Source organism: Myripristis murdjan, chromosome 13 (assembly GCF_902150065.1).
Source record: "Myripristis murdjan chromosome 13, fMyrMur1.1, whole genome shotgun sequence".
Classification (NCBI taxonomy): Eukaryota; Metazoa; Chordata; class Actinopteri; order Holocentriformes; family Holocentridae; genus Myripristis; species Myripristis murdjan.
Window position 1 is genome coordinate 4,186,987 of NC_043992.1, and position 15,226 is coordinate 4,202,212.

At 41.7% G+C, this 15,226-nt stretch overlaps 2 protein-coding genes across 3 annotated transcripts in view; one reads left to right on the forward strand and one right to left on the reverse strand.

Moving 5' to 3' along the window:
* The window catches only part of LOC115369979 (cullin-5), a 28,322-nt gene extending 26,550 nt beyond the window's left edge, over positions 1 to 1,772 (reverse strand). For both annotated transcript variants that reach the window (XR_003929210.1, XM_030066743.1), the window contains exons 1-2: positions 1,721 to 1,772; positions 475 to 584 (exon numbers count right to left, since the gene is read on the reverse strand). Coding sequence is in view for 1 of the 2 variants with exons in the window: in XM_030066743.1 (XP_029922603.1) it covers positions 475 to 584; positions 1,721 to 1,744 (134 nt within the window). In the remaining variant the exon portion in view is untranslated. The remainder of the gene's footprint in view (positions 1 to 474; positions 585 to 1,720) is intronic.
* Positions 1,773 to 5,755: 3,983 nt separating this feature from the next.
* Positions 5,756 to 14,727, forward strand: slc35f2l (info solute carrier family 35 member F2, like). Its single transcript, XM_030067471.1, has 8 exons — positions 5,756 to 5,865; positions 7,499 to 7,674; positions 9,179 to 9,306; positions 9,711 to 9,870; positions 10,151 to 10,307; positions 10,430 to 10,482; positions 11,292 to 11,446; positions 14,437 to 14,727. The coding sequence occupies exons 1-8, from the start codon at positions 5,756 to 5,758 to the stop codon at positions 14,725 to 14,727; spliced, it is 1,230 nt and encodes a 409-aa protein (XP_029923331.1).
* The last annotated feature ends 499 nt before the right edge of the window (positions 14,728 to 15,226 follow it).

A 15,226-nucleotide genomic window follows, 5' to 3' on the forward strand; every position in this document is an offset into this window, starting at 1 on the left:
GGATATGATAGGGCTGAGCAGAGGGAATGTGCACTGTAAAAAGTGGTTGCCATGGGACATATTTTGCTGATGCACAACAGCCTCTGCTCTCATACCCTCGCAGCAAAGCAACACAGTCATGTGACAATAATCACAATCATCTTAAATCCTCTTGTTGATGACTTTCTGGTAAAATGTAAGAATGCACCCAATATGGATATATAGATAAACAACTTTTTGGTGGAAGAATTAACACTGCAAGTGTGTTATTCTTATACACATAAATGCATCACAAAACTCAACAACAAACTAGCCTACCACCAGCCTCTCTGTGGAGACTGTAACATAAGGCTGCTTCCTCAAATCAAGCAGCAAGGTGTTTCATGAAGTGCTGGCGCTCTGTGCAAAAGTAGTGGGTTGCAAAGGCTTTTTGGTAAGAAGAAATGAGGTGAAGGCAGCAGGAAAATGAGGGTTGCAATGAAGAGCAGCTCTTACGAGAACAAGTCGAACCACTGTTGCTTAGTGACGGCCTCCTGTCTGAGCAGCTTGAGAACGATGGGCCGCATCAGGTCCCACTTGTCCTCAAACTGCAGGGACCCCTTGTTCTGCAGAGAGAGAGAGAAAATCAGTAAAAGACAGGCAGGGAAGAGAGAGATGCAGACACACGAACGGGAAGAGAGAGGCAGAGGGGGGATGATGCAGAGAGACATTGGGATGGACAAAAAGAGTAAAAAAAAAATAATAATAAAAAAATAAAGGGGACACAGAGACACAGATAGAGGAAAATAGAGAGACAGAGGGGGGCAGATAGAGAAAGGGAGACATTCAGAAAGAGGCAAGAGAGAGGCAGAGAGTGGGAAGATGCAGACACATTGGGGTGGACAAAAATAGAGTAGAAAAAGAGAGAGAGGGGAGAGTGAGAGGAAACAAGCAGATGGTGGAAGCGGGACAGGTGGACAGGTAAGAGAGAGATGGAGGTGTACAGAAGGAGGGCATGTTTATTTCATACATACAGACCACATTGTGCATATGAGAGAAAGAGAGAGAGAGAGAGAGAGAGAGAGAGAGAGAGAGAGAGAGAGAGAGAGAGAGAGAGAGAGAGGTGATGAATAGTCATAGTGCACATGAAATCAAACCATATTGTTCAACATTCCTCTATCTGTTCTGAAATAAATGTTATCAGCGCTGCAGTGTGAAACCAGGAGTGTCTGAAACAGAGGCTCCAGCTGACCGGCAGAGTTGGTGGGGCTGTCAGGAGGAGGAGGAGGAGGGGCGGGCCGGCTGTCAAATCAAACTCCCTGTTAGCCTGGAAGGCACCTGGCTAATTATTTTGCTAGCTAATCATTTTAGCACCTGTTTGGAGAAAACCTGCATTCCCAACTTCACATGCAGCCAAGTCGTGGGCGCTGGCAGATAAGCCTTGTACAAAGACGATACACAAACCCGTCTTGACAGCACTGACGATTTATTTAGCAGGTTTATTTTTAAAGAGAAGATACGTTTGCCGGCTCTGCTAGCCTAGCCAGCAAACGACGCTAGCCCGTTAGCTTGCTTTAGCCCAGAGAGAGACCTTCTACATGTCTGCTGCGGCTCAGGCTCTGCCCGCCGCCGCCGCCGCCGAGAGCGGCGACGACCCGCTGCGGCGCTCACTCCACCGGCTTCGTGCAAAATATGGGACGGTAAAGTGTGTGAATCCGTGCGCCAGTGTGGAAAAACACGATGCAATTACACTGCTTCTTACCTTTAACAAATTAGACGTCGCCATGTTTCCTCAACTTATCACCTCGCAGAATCTCGCGAGATAGGTGTTACATGTGAGGGGATTAGGTAATGCCTGTTCTCACACACACATGCACACGCACGCACGCGCGCGCGCACACACACGCACACGCACGCACACACACACGCACGCACACACACACACACACACACACACACACACACACACACACACACACACACACACACATCAAGAATTCTTATGTTCCTACGGACTGCAGTCTGCCGCTGTTATTAATAAACAAATCAGTTTTATGTAGCACATTTCATACATCTGCTCAGCCCTAACAACTTCACAAACATGGCTAAAATATGGTACCAAGTGTGGTAGAAAATACAGCTATCAGCAAATGAACTTGAGACCAATAAAGGGAACAAGATAGAAGACAAAAGTTCAACATGCCAACAAATCAGTCAAGTCAACATATTATTGGTATTAAAAGACACACACACACACACACACACACACACACACACACACACACACACACACACACCACCTATTGATGCCAATCCACTTGATGCTTTATTATCATTTTCTTGACAACATTTTATTTAGGAGAGTTGACCCTTGTCATTGTCGCCCCCTGTCCCAGAGCAGTCTCCATTAGGCAGAGTTTGGTTTTTATTTTAATGGAGGTATGAACTCCAAAATAAGAGCTTGGTTTCCAGTCAGCATGGTTTCTAATGCTACAGCAACTTTTTATTGGAGTCATTTTATTATTAACAATCACTGAAAAAAAGTTTGGTCCTTATGCCACAACAATTCCCTCTAACAAAAAACTCAGTTGAAGGAAGTGGAACAATACATGTCAGCAACTTCTTCCTCACAAAATAAAAAAGCTGTCAAAACAATGAATGAATGCAGTATTTTCAAAGTGTTTATCTGAGTTAAGTGTCATACACTTGCATTTGTCAATTAAAAATTTCTTTTTTGTTAGGTTTGTTTGTTTTTGCTGTATTTTCTAATAATTTCTCAGTTTGGGATCAATAAAGTAAATCTATCTATCAATACATTTATTTTCCTCTTTTGCACTATTCACCTGCAGGTTTTTTTTTTTTTTTAATCTATTTCTGTTTAGTCTATTTAACTATTTTAACCATTCCCCAGCCTGTGGAACACCCTGTGAATAACATGAACGTTATTCTGGGAATCACCACTTTAGACTAAACACTTGATAGCAGGCTGACTCTATCCAACCATATGCTGCCATAAAGTTAGAAATCAAAAGTCACAAAATTATTCATACATTCACTGCTGGAAAACTACCTGCATAGAAAAAAAAAAAAAAAAAAAAAAACACCAAACAGAACAATTGTAGTCCTATAATTTATATATACACTATATTGGTTGTGTGATTTTATTGTATCCTGCAGACGTTATTTCACTCACTGCTGCCCCCTGCTGGAGACACGGAGAGGAGGTGGAGGGAGAAAGTCATGATGATTTTGGTTAACTACTTTGTTGAAATGTGAGAAAACAGATGATCAGTGGAGAGAAGCATTCAGAGACACCCATTCCCATTTCTCCTCTCAAAGCCCCTCTGCTCAGCCTGAGCAGTGACAGACTCAGGCTTTTTGAAGGGCAGGAGCGAAAAAATAAAAAGGGGTGCCTGCTGCAGGACAGGCACTCCCACCAACACACAAGAAACTCTGATGCATCATGTCTGATGAAATAGTCTTCATCCAGAATAAATAACAATATTTATGTTATAATAACTGAATGTCATTGTACTGTATAAGGTTGTGTTATAGGTGTATTACAAATGAACACAGCACTACCAGCAGCCCTCTTGCCTTGAATGGAATTATGTCACCTCAACATCACGCAAACAAGATATGTTGTTCTTCAATTTAAAGGTAGAGTTCACCTTGTTTTTTTATTCCAATTATCAAACCCAAATATAAAAACTAGGCAATGCCTTTATATGTTAAAGGCGCTTTTTAATGAGCATTCTTACTGACGCATATGCACTAGACTCCCAGTGGTAATCTAAACTAGGGCTCTGCAAGACAAGCCAGTAGAAAACACTGAGAGGACTTCCAGCTGTACGTAGCTTTATCTGTATCTCCAGCACTCCTCCTGCAGCCTGCAGCTGTGGAGCCGTCCCATCACAGACGAGCCGCCTCAGGCTGCAGTTTTCAGCTCCTGGTGAATCTGTCTTAGTTTTCTCTCTCCTTGGCATTCTGTAACCACAAGGGAGCTCAACACTGAACCCACTCTTAAACTGAGTGAAAAAACAATTCACACCAAACCTTAAAGTTCTATAGGTGCAAATTACTCTAATATAATTCCCCTAGGGCAGGATTTTTACATTTCTGCTTGATTTCAAACTGAGGTTAGCACAGAATCGGCTAAGCGAGGTACCTGTGAAGTTAGCTGGCTCCTTAGCTAAGCAGCTTGGCTAAAAATGTGATCGAGCTTTCTATAAACACACCTGCAGTATACAGACCTTTGTCTTTGGTGATTGGTGATTGGTAAAAACTGACAACTTGAAGACAGTGAGCTGTGTTCCCACACTGCAGCAGGATGCAGGTTTACCGCTCAGACTGTGGGAGCCCTCTGACAGCTAGTCACTGCAGACTAAACACCTGTACAGGTGGAGTGGATGGAAATTTTAACCACTAACCTAAAGAGGACTTTGAAAAATAAAACAACAGGGACAATGCAGATTACAGCAGAGATTACTTCAAAATGCTATCAAGATATGAGCCTAACTTATTGGCTCTTTATAAAAATGTAAAGCAAACCTTCTGCAGCATGCTTGGTGGCCTCGGCGCGCCGGCTGTCCCAGCCTCGCTGTGGGACAGCCGGCCTGCACCACACCTGGACCGGAGGCTAGAGAGAGCTGCAGCTCTGGTTGAACACTAGTATTTTTTGTCTCTGTTGTAAGGGCTCTTCATGGTTTTTAACTTACATCTCAGAGGGCACCGTCTGAGTTTTCTCCATCAGAAAGGCTCTTGGGGAACCTCCTGTTTCTCCCATCCTGAGGCCTCCTGGCCTGCAGCAGCACGTCACATTTTCTCCACTGGAGGCTCATCCATTAAGAGACTTCAACAGTCTCACACATGCAGTGACAGCCTTTACAGCAACACATCACATTTTATCCCCTGGAGTGGTACTTCTCCATTAGAGGAGCACCTCATTTATCAGATTTTATTATTGTTATTTATTTATTACATGAAGGGGAACCCTAAAGGGCATACATTTTTTTCCCAGGTGAAGGGCAGACAATGGGGCTCTTCCTCTCATCTTTGGCACTATCGAGGGCATTTTAGCCGTGCTTTTTTAAACAAAACAAACAAACAAACGGCACTGAGATAATGTTTGCTGTGTATTCTTATTTTCATTGAGGAAAAACTACTGCTATCACTGTGCCTCCTCCAAGTTTCCAAATGCAGGTGAATCTATTGTTTGATTTTTTCCCAAGTGGTAACTACAAGTGTGTTCCATCACATTACATTGTCATTTAACAGGCATGCTGTAAGTATATTATATCACGTTATACCACTGTCTGTTGTTCATTAATGAAGTTGCTAATTGGTAGCACATGAAAGTGCTAGTAGTGTAATACAAGTAATCCCTTTTCTACAGTACTTTTGTCACGCTGAGTACTTGGTGAGTGGCCATTCACGCCCAAGTCAAAGCACTGATGAAGCACATCATCTTCCTCCCTGAAAGTGACTGTGTCTTATCGGATCACATCAGCTGTTTGTCAGCTGTTTGTCACAGGCGGTTTGATATGGAAAACCAGAGGAAGCCTGACAAGGACTTCTTTAAGCTCCTCTTTCATCATCACTGCTTATCTTACGGTCTGTTTTTACTTGCCTGAAGGCAGCACACAGATGTATCTGCACAAAGACACCAAGACAGGCGGTGATCTTTGCCCTGTTGCTGGGCCACTGTTAATCATTCAGCTCAATCACTGTAAAGGGAGAGGAGTCAGCAGGTACATGGAAGAGTGTGAGAGGATTCCTTCATCACTGGCGCGCAGACATGGCAGGTAAACAGGCTCAGGATGCATCGAGGGAGACGGAAACAAAAAATCGCCAAAGTGGACTCCTGGGCAGGATCAGGAAAGTGAAGCTGAGAGAGGTTTTCACCTGGTAAGTTGATAGAGAGGATGAAAAAGAGAGAAATTAGTCTACAGCATGTATGCGCCCTTGGACCTGTAGCTTTTATTATAAATGACAATAATGACATAACTTATTTAAATGGTGCTTATTTAAAAGCAAACATTACAAGGTGATTTACAGAAAATGGATAAAAAAAAAAAAGGAGCGGTAAAACATAGCAAGAGGAAATAAAACAGGAAATAGATAGATGTTCATTGAAAAATGGTATGAATTAAAAAAAAGACAAGAACAGCTTGAAGTTGAAGTGGGTCAAATCCAAAGCAATTTATATAAGGTTTATACTAACAACGGCACTTTTTTAATGAGAAAAACACATTTTCTTCAAACAAAATATCAATATTTACTCCTTAAGGACAACTGATGTGTCACTGAAGGTGCATGTCAATCATTTGTACCCTCCAGGACTGAAATATACCACCTGCATACATTGTGATGGTGCACATGGCAGGAATATGACACATGTCCTTCTGTGTGTCTCTAATCAGACACGCAGCTGTGAGTTAACAGTTAGACAGCACTTGTACTCTCAGCAGATTCAGACATGGCTGAGAAGGTCTCACTGTGTTGTCCGTGACTTATTACCTTTTTAAAATCATGATCAGTAGTGTAAAAACTGCACACTCATTAACAAAGTTTACTTACTTTAATTATGGATTAATGTTCCTCAAACCTCCAAATCAGATTTACATTGATTGACATTTCATACATCTGCTCAAGCCAAAGAGCTTTATAAACATGGTTAAGAAATGACTGAAACTGGTAGAAATGACGGTTGTCCTACATACAATCAAGTATTCAAAAAAGACAAACAAACAGCACAAAGGCAGTGCAGATGAAACAAGTTTTGCAGAGCTACTTTAAAGGTTCAACATCCCAACATATCAGTTCAATCAACATATCATTGTTGTTAAAGAAATATTCCAACGTTCTGAGCAAAATCCCCTTTTCCCAACTTCCCCAGCTTGAGACCAGGTGTTGGACACCATTTTCTCCTTTGGACATCCAGTGGTTCAGTTCGTATGGGTAGCATTTCCTGTTAGCTTAGCATAAAGACTTGAAGTCTATGGGAGTCAAAAAATACTCCGAATCCATTTAACTTCTCCTGAAACCACTTTTCTTTTTTTTTTTTTTTTTTTTTTGTTAAATCCCAAGATGAGTATTTCAAATGCACATGATACACTTAAGACAGCTTCAGGAAATGCTTCCCACAGGAACTAAACCAGTGGACGTACAGAGGTAAAAATGGTGTCCAACATCTGGTCTCAGTCTGGGGAGGTAGGGAAAAGGGTATTTTGACCAAAATGATGGAGTGTTCCTTGATATGGGGCACCTTGGTATAATTACTATAATCCACAGCTACAGCTGTAAGTGAGATATTGATGCCTCTGTCTCACCCCAGTGGTGTTTTTAGTGCTGGTGTTTGTCAAAAAGACTACATTTCCCATAAACATTGTTGCTTTTCTCTGAGGAAACAGTAGATTTCCCACCAAATCCAAAATAGAGGCTGATCTTCTCAGCGACAGTCTCATTTGTTCATCGTGTCACTTTACAGTGTTTTACTGCTACTTTACAGTTTTAAACCATGTGCTCTCCTGTGCAACAGGCAGCTGGCCAAGACAGTGGCCATGGGTCAGGGTCTGGCCGGGCTCATCTGTGGGACAGCCATCACCTCACAGTACCTGGCCGCAGACTTCCATGTTAACACTCCCATGCTGCAGAGCTTCCTGAACTACGCCCTGCTGTGTGTCACCTACACCTCCATGCTGCTCTGCAGAACAGGTAAACCAGCGCTCCGAGCCGCTGCTCCAAACACACACTCAGCACTGAGCACATATGTGCAGCGTAATGCTGCTGTCACTGCCATTTTAGACAGACCAGAGGTGGAAGTAACTAATCACATTTACTCATGTCACTGTAACTGAGGAGCTGTTGTGTACTTGAACTTTTTGGAGTATTTGTTAAATTCGGTAATTGTACTTTTACTTCAGAATGTTTTGCTTGAGTTTTGTCCTTCACTACATTTTAAATCAGCTCCATTACAAAGAACACATGATCAATGACAGATTGTGGAACTTTTCACTATAAAAGCTCAGTCAGCAGAGATGAGAACAGGAACCTGCTTCTGCCTTTTGTTATTTCTAAATTTCACAATAAAAGCTGCAACATTTATACTTAACTGGCAAATAAGTGGAATAAATGTGGAAAAACAGGTGAAAATATCAATATGTAGACTCAACCATCACATAATGTGGTTATTCCACATGTGTAAGTTGAGTCTACAGGTTCCTCACTTCAGTTCAGTCTAATGCCCCTTTAAAAGAATGTAGTTTGCAGAATGTTTCTTGGAAGGAAACCCATCTTTTATGTGTTCAGTCTGACCACTTGTCACCTCAGGTTAGAGATGGGAGGTGATGCAGTCAGGCTGAAGGTGTGTGGAGACGCTCCGATGACAGTTTAGTGGTCGACTAACTTCATGGATTTGAAGTTTTGGATTAGGCTGCATTCTGGAGTATTGCTAAGGGTTTTGAACTCTAAAACTTGTAGAAAAAACTTCAGGATGCTTATATTTTTGACTTTTATGACGACTATCCATGTTTTATTGCATGGTGTATCTCTACATGATTTTTAAGCTGTAAAGCTCTTTGAGCTTTTTTATATTTTGTTGAAGTACTTTGAGTTGCAGTTTGTGTCAATGCTATATAAATAAAATGGATTATTATTATTATTATTATTATTATTATTATTGTTGTTATTATTATTAGTAGTAGTAGTACTATCATCATCATCATCATCATTATTATTATTATTATTATTATTATCCTCCTCCTCCTCCTCCTCCTCCTCATCATCATTACATCACTGTTTTCCATTTAATTTCAGTGGAGCCACATGTTGCTGTATCATGTCTCAGCAAAGAAGAAAACTGCTCTCATCTCCAGTTATGAATTATGGGAAAGTGATAATCTCACCCCCGATGCATTAATAAGATTATTATATATGCGTGTCAGATTAAAAATGGATTCTATTTACAAATGTCTACAGATGATGTTATGTTATTGCCCTGTTTATTGAAATGTGATCCACAGCAGGTTATGTGTCATAGTCCATGCAGTCCATGAATGAATGAATTCAGCCACCAGGTGCACTTTGTGTGTCTTTTCCTCTCCATAGTGGCCAGCAGTGAATGCTGAGCAGTGTGACCTGAATGATGTACTCAGGCAGCGGAGGGTCAGTAAACACATTTGAATACTGAAGTTCTGGGTTGTTCCCCTTTAAAACGCAGGGGATGCCAATATTTTTCAGATTCTGAGGAGCAGGGGGTGGAAGTACCTGCTGCTGGGGCTGGTGGACGTCGAGGCCAACTACGCTGTGGTTAAAGCTTACCAGTACACCACACTCACCAGCATACAGGTGTGTCCCGCCCGGGGTTTGTGTTGCTTCCATAGACTTTGGATATGCAGACAGAGCTGCTCTGGAGGCAGAAATAATCCCAGTGTTGAGTTCAAACTCAGTGGGCAGAAGCGATCAGCCTCATTAGCTGCCTGCTAACCTCTGAACTCTGGTCAACAGCTTGACTTACTGTCATGCTGTAAGTTGCCTAATTAGAGCAGGGGTTCACTCTTCAAATTGTGTAAATCATATTTTGAAATGCAACTCTTTATGTGCACATGGGGTTTGTGTGTGTGTGTGTGAGAGAGAGAGAGTGTGTGTGTGTGTGTATACCACTGCACATGCAGAGATATACAATTTTATATGTGCTCCGTTCACATACTCGTGGTAAATAACAGAGTCTCTGGCTGTGTTTGTGTCTCCAGCTGCTGGACTGCTTTGTGATCCCCGTCCTGATGATTTTGTCCTGGTGTGTGTTGAAGACGCGCTACAGGCCTGTCCACTACGTAGCCGTCTGCATTTGTCTCCTCGGGGTGGGGGCCATGGTGGGGGCTGACCTGCTGGCTGGACGAGACCAAGGCTCCAGTAAGTCAAGTCCACTCTTAAATTCCTCATCCAAAAACTACATATGCTGCACCATTTACTCTTACCCTGTGTCGTCTTGAATTTCAGATGAACAAGTTTTAATCTCATGCAAAAAAAATTAAAGGATTACAGTTTTTGGAACACTTTCGTCACCGGACAAGACAACTTTTTGTGTGAATATGATACAATTTATATAGTTTTAGGGTGAAGTCCTGCTTTAATTTGTTCAGGAGCTCAGTCCATAATTAAAGGTGATTTTCCGTCTCGTCTCTGCTCTCAGCCTCTAACATCCTGCTGGGTGACGGCTTGGTGCTGGTCAGCGCCACGCTGTACGCCGTGTCCAACGTGTGTCAGGAATACACGGTGAAGAACCTGAGCAGAGTCGAGTTCCTGGGGATGGTCGGCCTGTTCGGCACCATCATCAGCACCATACAGATGTAAGTGTGGGCGAGTGTGTTTGGCATCAGGTCTTACATTTTATCAGCACATCTTGAATATGATTATGATTATTTTCTTTTTCTTTCTTTCTTTCTTTCTTTTTTTTTTTTTTTTTACCCAGGGTGATCCTGGAGCGCAGTGAAGTTGCTTCCATCCAGTGGAGCTGGCAAGTTGGCAAGTTGACTTTGTGTTTTTGTTATTTAAGTTTTTACTGAGTTGCGAAGGAACGTAAGTACAAATAAACAAGTACAAAAGACAAAAATAAACAATAACCAAAACAGCACAGACTAAACTAGCAAGTTGACTTTGTTGTATCATTGATTCCATTTTTTCTGATGCATATCAAAATGCATATTAAGATGCTTTTAAGTTCCAGAAAAATCTGACTATGACTTGACTGAAGATGATTAGTGTTTTTAAGAGTTCAAAACCAAAGATGAACATGATTAAAGTGGTATTAAGTAATATTTCACAGTCATCAAAGTCTGCAGGTAATCAGATTGGGGATTGGGGATTGGGGATTGGGACAGTCTAGTAACTCCCAATAGGTGGGGATTTCGTTCTTTCCTTCTTTTGTTTGTTCCTAAACAAAGCAACAAAGTGAGTTATGAAAGTCAGAAATCTCAGCATCTTATGAAGTAATCAGTATTCAAGTAATCGTTGGTATTGATTAATAACCCTATTAAATATTACAGAGGTTTTGTGCTATGAAACAGTAAAAATAATAGTTAGTGCCCTTTCAAAGGCACTATAGTTTGTCTCCCATATAGCTTTAATTCTGTAATACTATCCCCATTCCATTTCCATTTCAAATTTTCAAATTTCTCTGGAGGCAGGAGCCTTACAGGCAATGTTTGGGGTAAAAAAAAAAAGTACCTAAGCCTATTTTCAAATACTTGTCTCCACCAGACAAAGCAGAGAAATTGGGGAAATCCTGGATTTCAGCTTGAGCTTTAACGGTGTGGCACTCTGTCTCCCTGCAGGCGTGCTGTTCTCCGGTTACGCCTTGTGTATGTACACTCTGTACAGCTGTATGCCCATTGTGGTGAAGCTGACCAGCGCCACGTCTGTCAACCTCTCCCTCCTCACTGCTGACCTCTTCAGCCTCTTCTGTGGCCTCTTCCTCTTCCAGTACAAAGTGCGTAGACACACACACACACACACACACACACACAGATGGACATACACACGCACACACTGGTGGATTACTGTGCAAATCATAAATAAATGTGTGTTATTTGCCTTTATGGCCTGAGAATTAGTGTGTTCAGGTGCTGGGCTGTCACTTGTGGTAAATTCCAGAGAAAACTGGACACACCAACCTTAAAATGTCCCTGTCTCTCATACCTGTGGCATGAAACATCACAGAGCAGCTGCTTTGGTTAACACGAGCGCACTGAGTGCAGGTTATTGGCATCACCTTAAAGGACCTTTTGGGTACGGAGTTTCAAACAGTTCAAATTGTTCAAACAGTTATCACCTGCTGTGATTTGGAGCCGATGATGTGTGGAGTTGTCGTGTGCAGCTTTAGTTATGATATCTGAAGACTCTCTTACACACATACACTATCTCTCTCCCTCTCTCACACACACACACACACTATCTCTCTCTCACTCTCACTCTCACACACTCTCTCTCTGGGTCACAGTGACCCTGATGAATGTTTGTTTTACTGGGTGGTGTCGCTGAGTGGATATCAAGGTTAAAATGTAAGCTCTTCACACTCATACACAGTTTACATGCTCTGGAGTAAACAGGTGGGAAAATGTATATATATATATCTATAGATATATATATAGATATATATAGATAGATAGAGATCTATATATATATATATATATATATATATATAGAGAGAGAGAGAGAGAGAGAGAGATCTATAGATATATAGATATATAGATATATAGATATAGATATGTACACACACATACAGGGCCGCCCCTCCCTACACGCAGAACACACAGCTGCATAGGGCCTCACGATTCGTGGGGGGCCTCATTTTGCCCGCGGGCGACACGGGCAAAATGAGGCCAAAAGTTTGGACACACCTTCTCATTCAATGCGTTTTCTTTATTTTCATGACTATTTACATTGTAGATTCTCACTGAAGGAATCAAAACTATGAATGAACACATGCGGAGTTATGTACTTAACAAAAAAAGGTGAAATAACTGAAAACATGTTTTATATTCTAGTTTCTTCAAAATAGCCACCCTTTGCTCTGATTAATGCTTTGCACACTCTTGGCATTCTCTCCATGAGCTTCAAGAGGTAGTCACCTGAAATGGTTTTCACTTCACAGGTGTGCCTTATCAGGGTTAATTAGTGGAATTTCTTGCTTTATCAATGGGGTTGGGACCATCAGTTGCGTTGTGCAGAAGTCAGGTTACTACACAGCCGACAGCCCTATTGGACAACTGTTAAAATTCATATTATGGCAAGAACCAATCAGCTAACTAAAGAAAAACGAGTGGCCATCATTACTTTAAGAAATGAAGGTCAGTCAGTCCGGAAAATTGCAAAAACTTTAAATGTGTCCCCAAGTGGAGTCGCAAAAACCATCAAGCACTACAACGAAACTGGCACACATGAGGAGCGACCCAGGAAAGGAAGACCAAGAGTCACCTCTGCTTCTGAGGACAAGTTCATCCGAGTCACCAGCCTCAGAAATCGCAAGTTAACAGCAGCTCAGATCAGAGAGCAGATAAATGCCACACAGAGTTCTAGCAGCAGACCCATCTCTAGAACAACTGTTAAGAGGAGACTGTGCCAATCAGGCCTTCATGGTCAAATAGCTGCTAGGAAACCACTGCTATGGAGAGGCAACAAGCAGAAGAGATTTGTTTGGGCCAAGAAACACAAGGAATGGACATTAGACCAGTGGAAATCTGTGCTTTGGTCTGATGAGTCCAAATTTGAGATCTTTGGTTCCAACCGCCGCGTCTTTGTGAGACGCAGAAAAGGTGAACGGATGGATTCCACATGCCTGGTTCCCACTGTGAAGCATGGAGGAGGAGGTGTGATGGTGTGGGGGTGTTTTGCTGGTGACACTGTTGGGGATTTATTCAAAATTGAAGGCACACTGAACCAGCATGGCTACCACAGCATCCTGCAGCGACATGCCGTCCCATCCGGTTTGCGTTTAGTTGGACCATCATTTATTTTTCAACAGGACAATGAGCCCAAACACACCTCCAGGCTGTGTAAGGGCTATTTGACCAAGAAGGAGAGTGATGGAGTGCTGCGGCAGATGACCTGGCCTTCACAGTCACCAGACCTGAACCCAATCCAGATGGTTTGGGGTGAGCTGGACCGCAGAGTGAAGGCAAAGGGGCCAACAAGTGCTAAACACCTCTGGGAACTCCTTCAAGACTGTTGGAAAACCATTTCAGGTGACTACCTCTTGAAGCTCATGGAGAGAATGCCAAGAGTGTGCAAAGCAGTAATCAGAGCAAAGGGTGGCTATTTTGAAGAAACTAGAATATAAAACATGTTTTCAGTTATTTCACCTTTTTTTGTTAAGTACATAACTCCACGTGTTCATTCATAGTTTTGATTCCTACAGTGAGAATCTACAATGTAAATAGTCATGAAAATAAAGAAAACACATTGAATGAGAAAGTGTGTCCAAACTTTTGGCCTGTACTGTATATATATATATATATATATATATATATATATATATATATATATATAGATAGATAGATAGATAGATAGATAGATAGATAGATATATGCTGCTTGTTGTGTCGATAAATTTAACCAAACTAACAAAGATTAAAACTAAAGATATTTTCTGTATATAGAACGCAATATTGTTTCAGTTAGCTTTAGTTTTTTCTATAAAGTGTCGTTTTTACTTTCAGTTCTCTAAACCGTTTTTTGACACCTAGTTTAATTTTTCTTTCATTTTAGTTAACTCTAATAACTGTCAAATGGTATCAAGCACATTTTCAAACTTGTTTTAAGAAAGATACAGTTTCTTGTTTGACCTGCTTGAACTAGCACATCACTTGTTTTGAAAAAAAAAAAAAAAAAAAAAAAAAATCCTTCAAACACCTGCCAGTACAGATGTGCATGTAAAAACACATCTACTAAATAAAGTGCTGTGTCTTCTGCCCTGCCTCAGTTCTCTGTGCTCTACCTGATCTCACTGATCATCATCCTCATCGGCTTCATCACCTTCAACGCCGTGGCAACGCGCTCCTGCCCCACTGACCCCTCCCTTTCTGTCACCGGTGATGAAGGTTGCTATGACAATCACACAGCCAATCACACTTACAACACCGACCATGATGTGGCAGTGAGGGTCACAGCTGAGGAGGAGGAGGAGGAGGAGGAGAGGAAGAGGAGGATGGGAGGTTCAGGAGGGACAGTGGATGTGGATGTCATTACGGTTGGACTCAGCACTAAAATGTGAAACTTTTCATCTCCACCAGTTATTTTGTTATGAGTGCAAGTTGCCAAAGAAGAAGCTGGATGTGGTCAACTCAGAAACCAAAGAGAACAGAGCAAGCCTCCAAAAACAAACAGCTGCTGCACGACGTCCCACAATGCATTTGGTCTGATGACTGTATTCCTGCTGGGTGTGAAAAGAGGATTGTGGGAGTTGTGTAAAAACATTATAGCTGGGGTGTGAAGACTTCATAGTTACAGTCAAAAGGACAGCATGATGCAGCTTTCACTTCCTTTTATTACTCAGAGAAGAAATATTAAAAACGGCAGGAAATCACTGCTGCTTTTTGGTGAAAACCTTGTATGTCCAGTATAATCCAGTTAGGACTGTTTCATCACACCAAAGGGCACCAGGCCTTTGGTCAAGCTACAGAAGACCTGCAACTGAAGGTAAAATATAAAAATCAATCTGGAGGTGAGAACAACTGAACTTTAATGACAATAATCAGCACCCTTTGAATCAA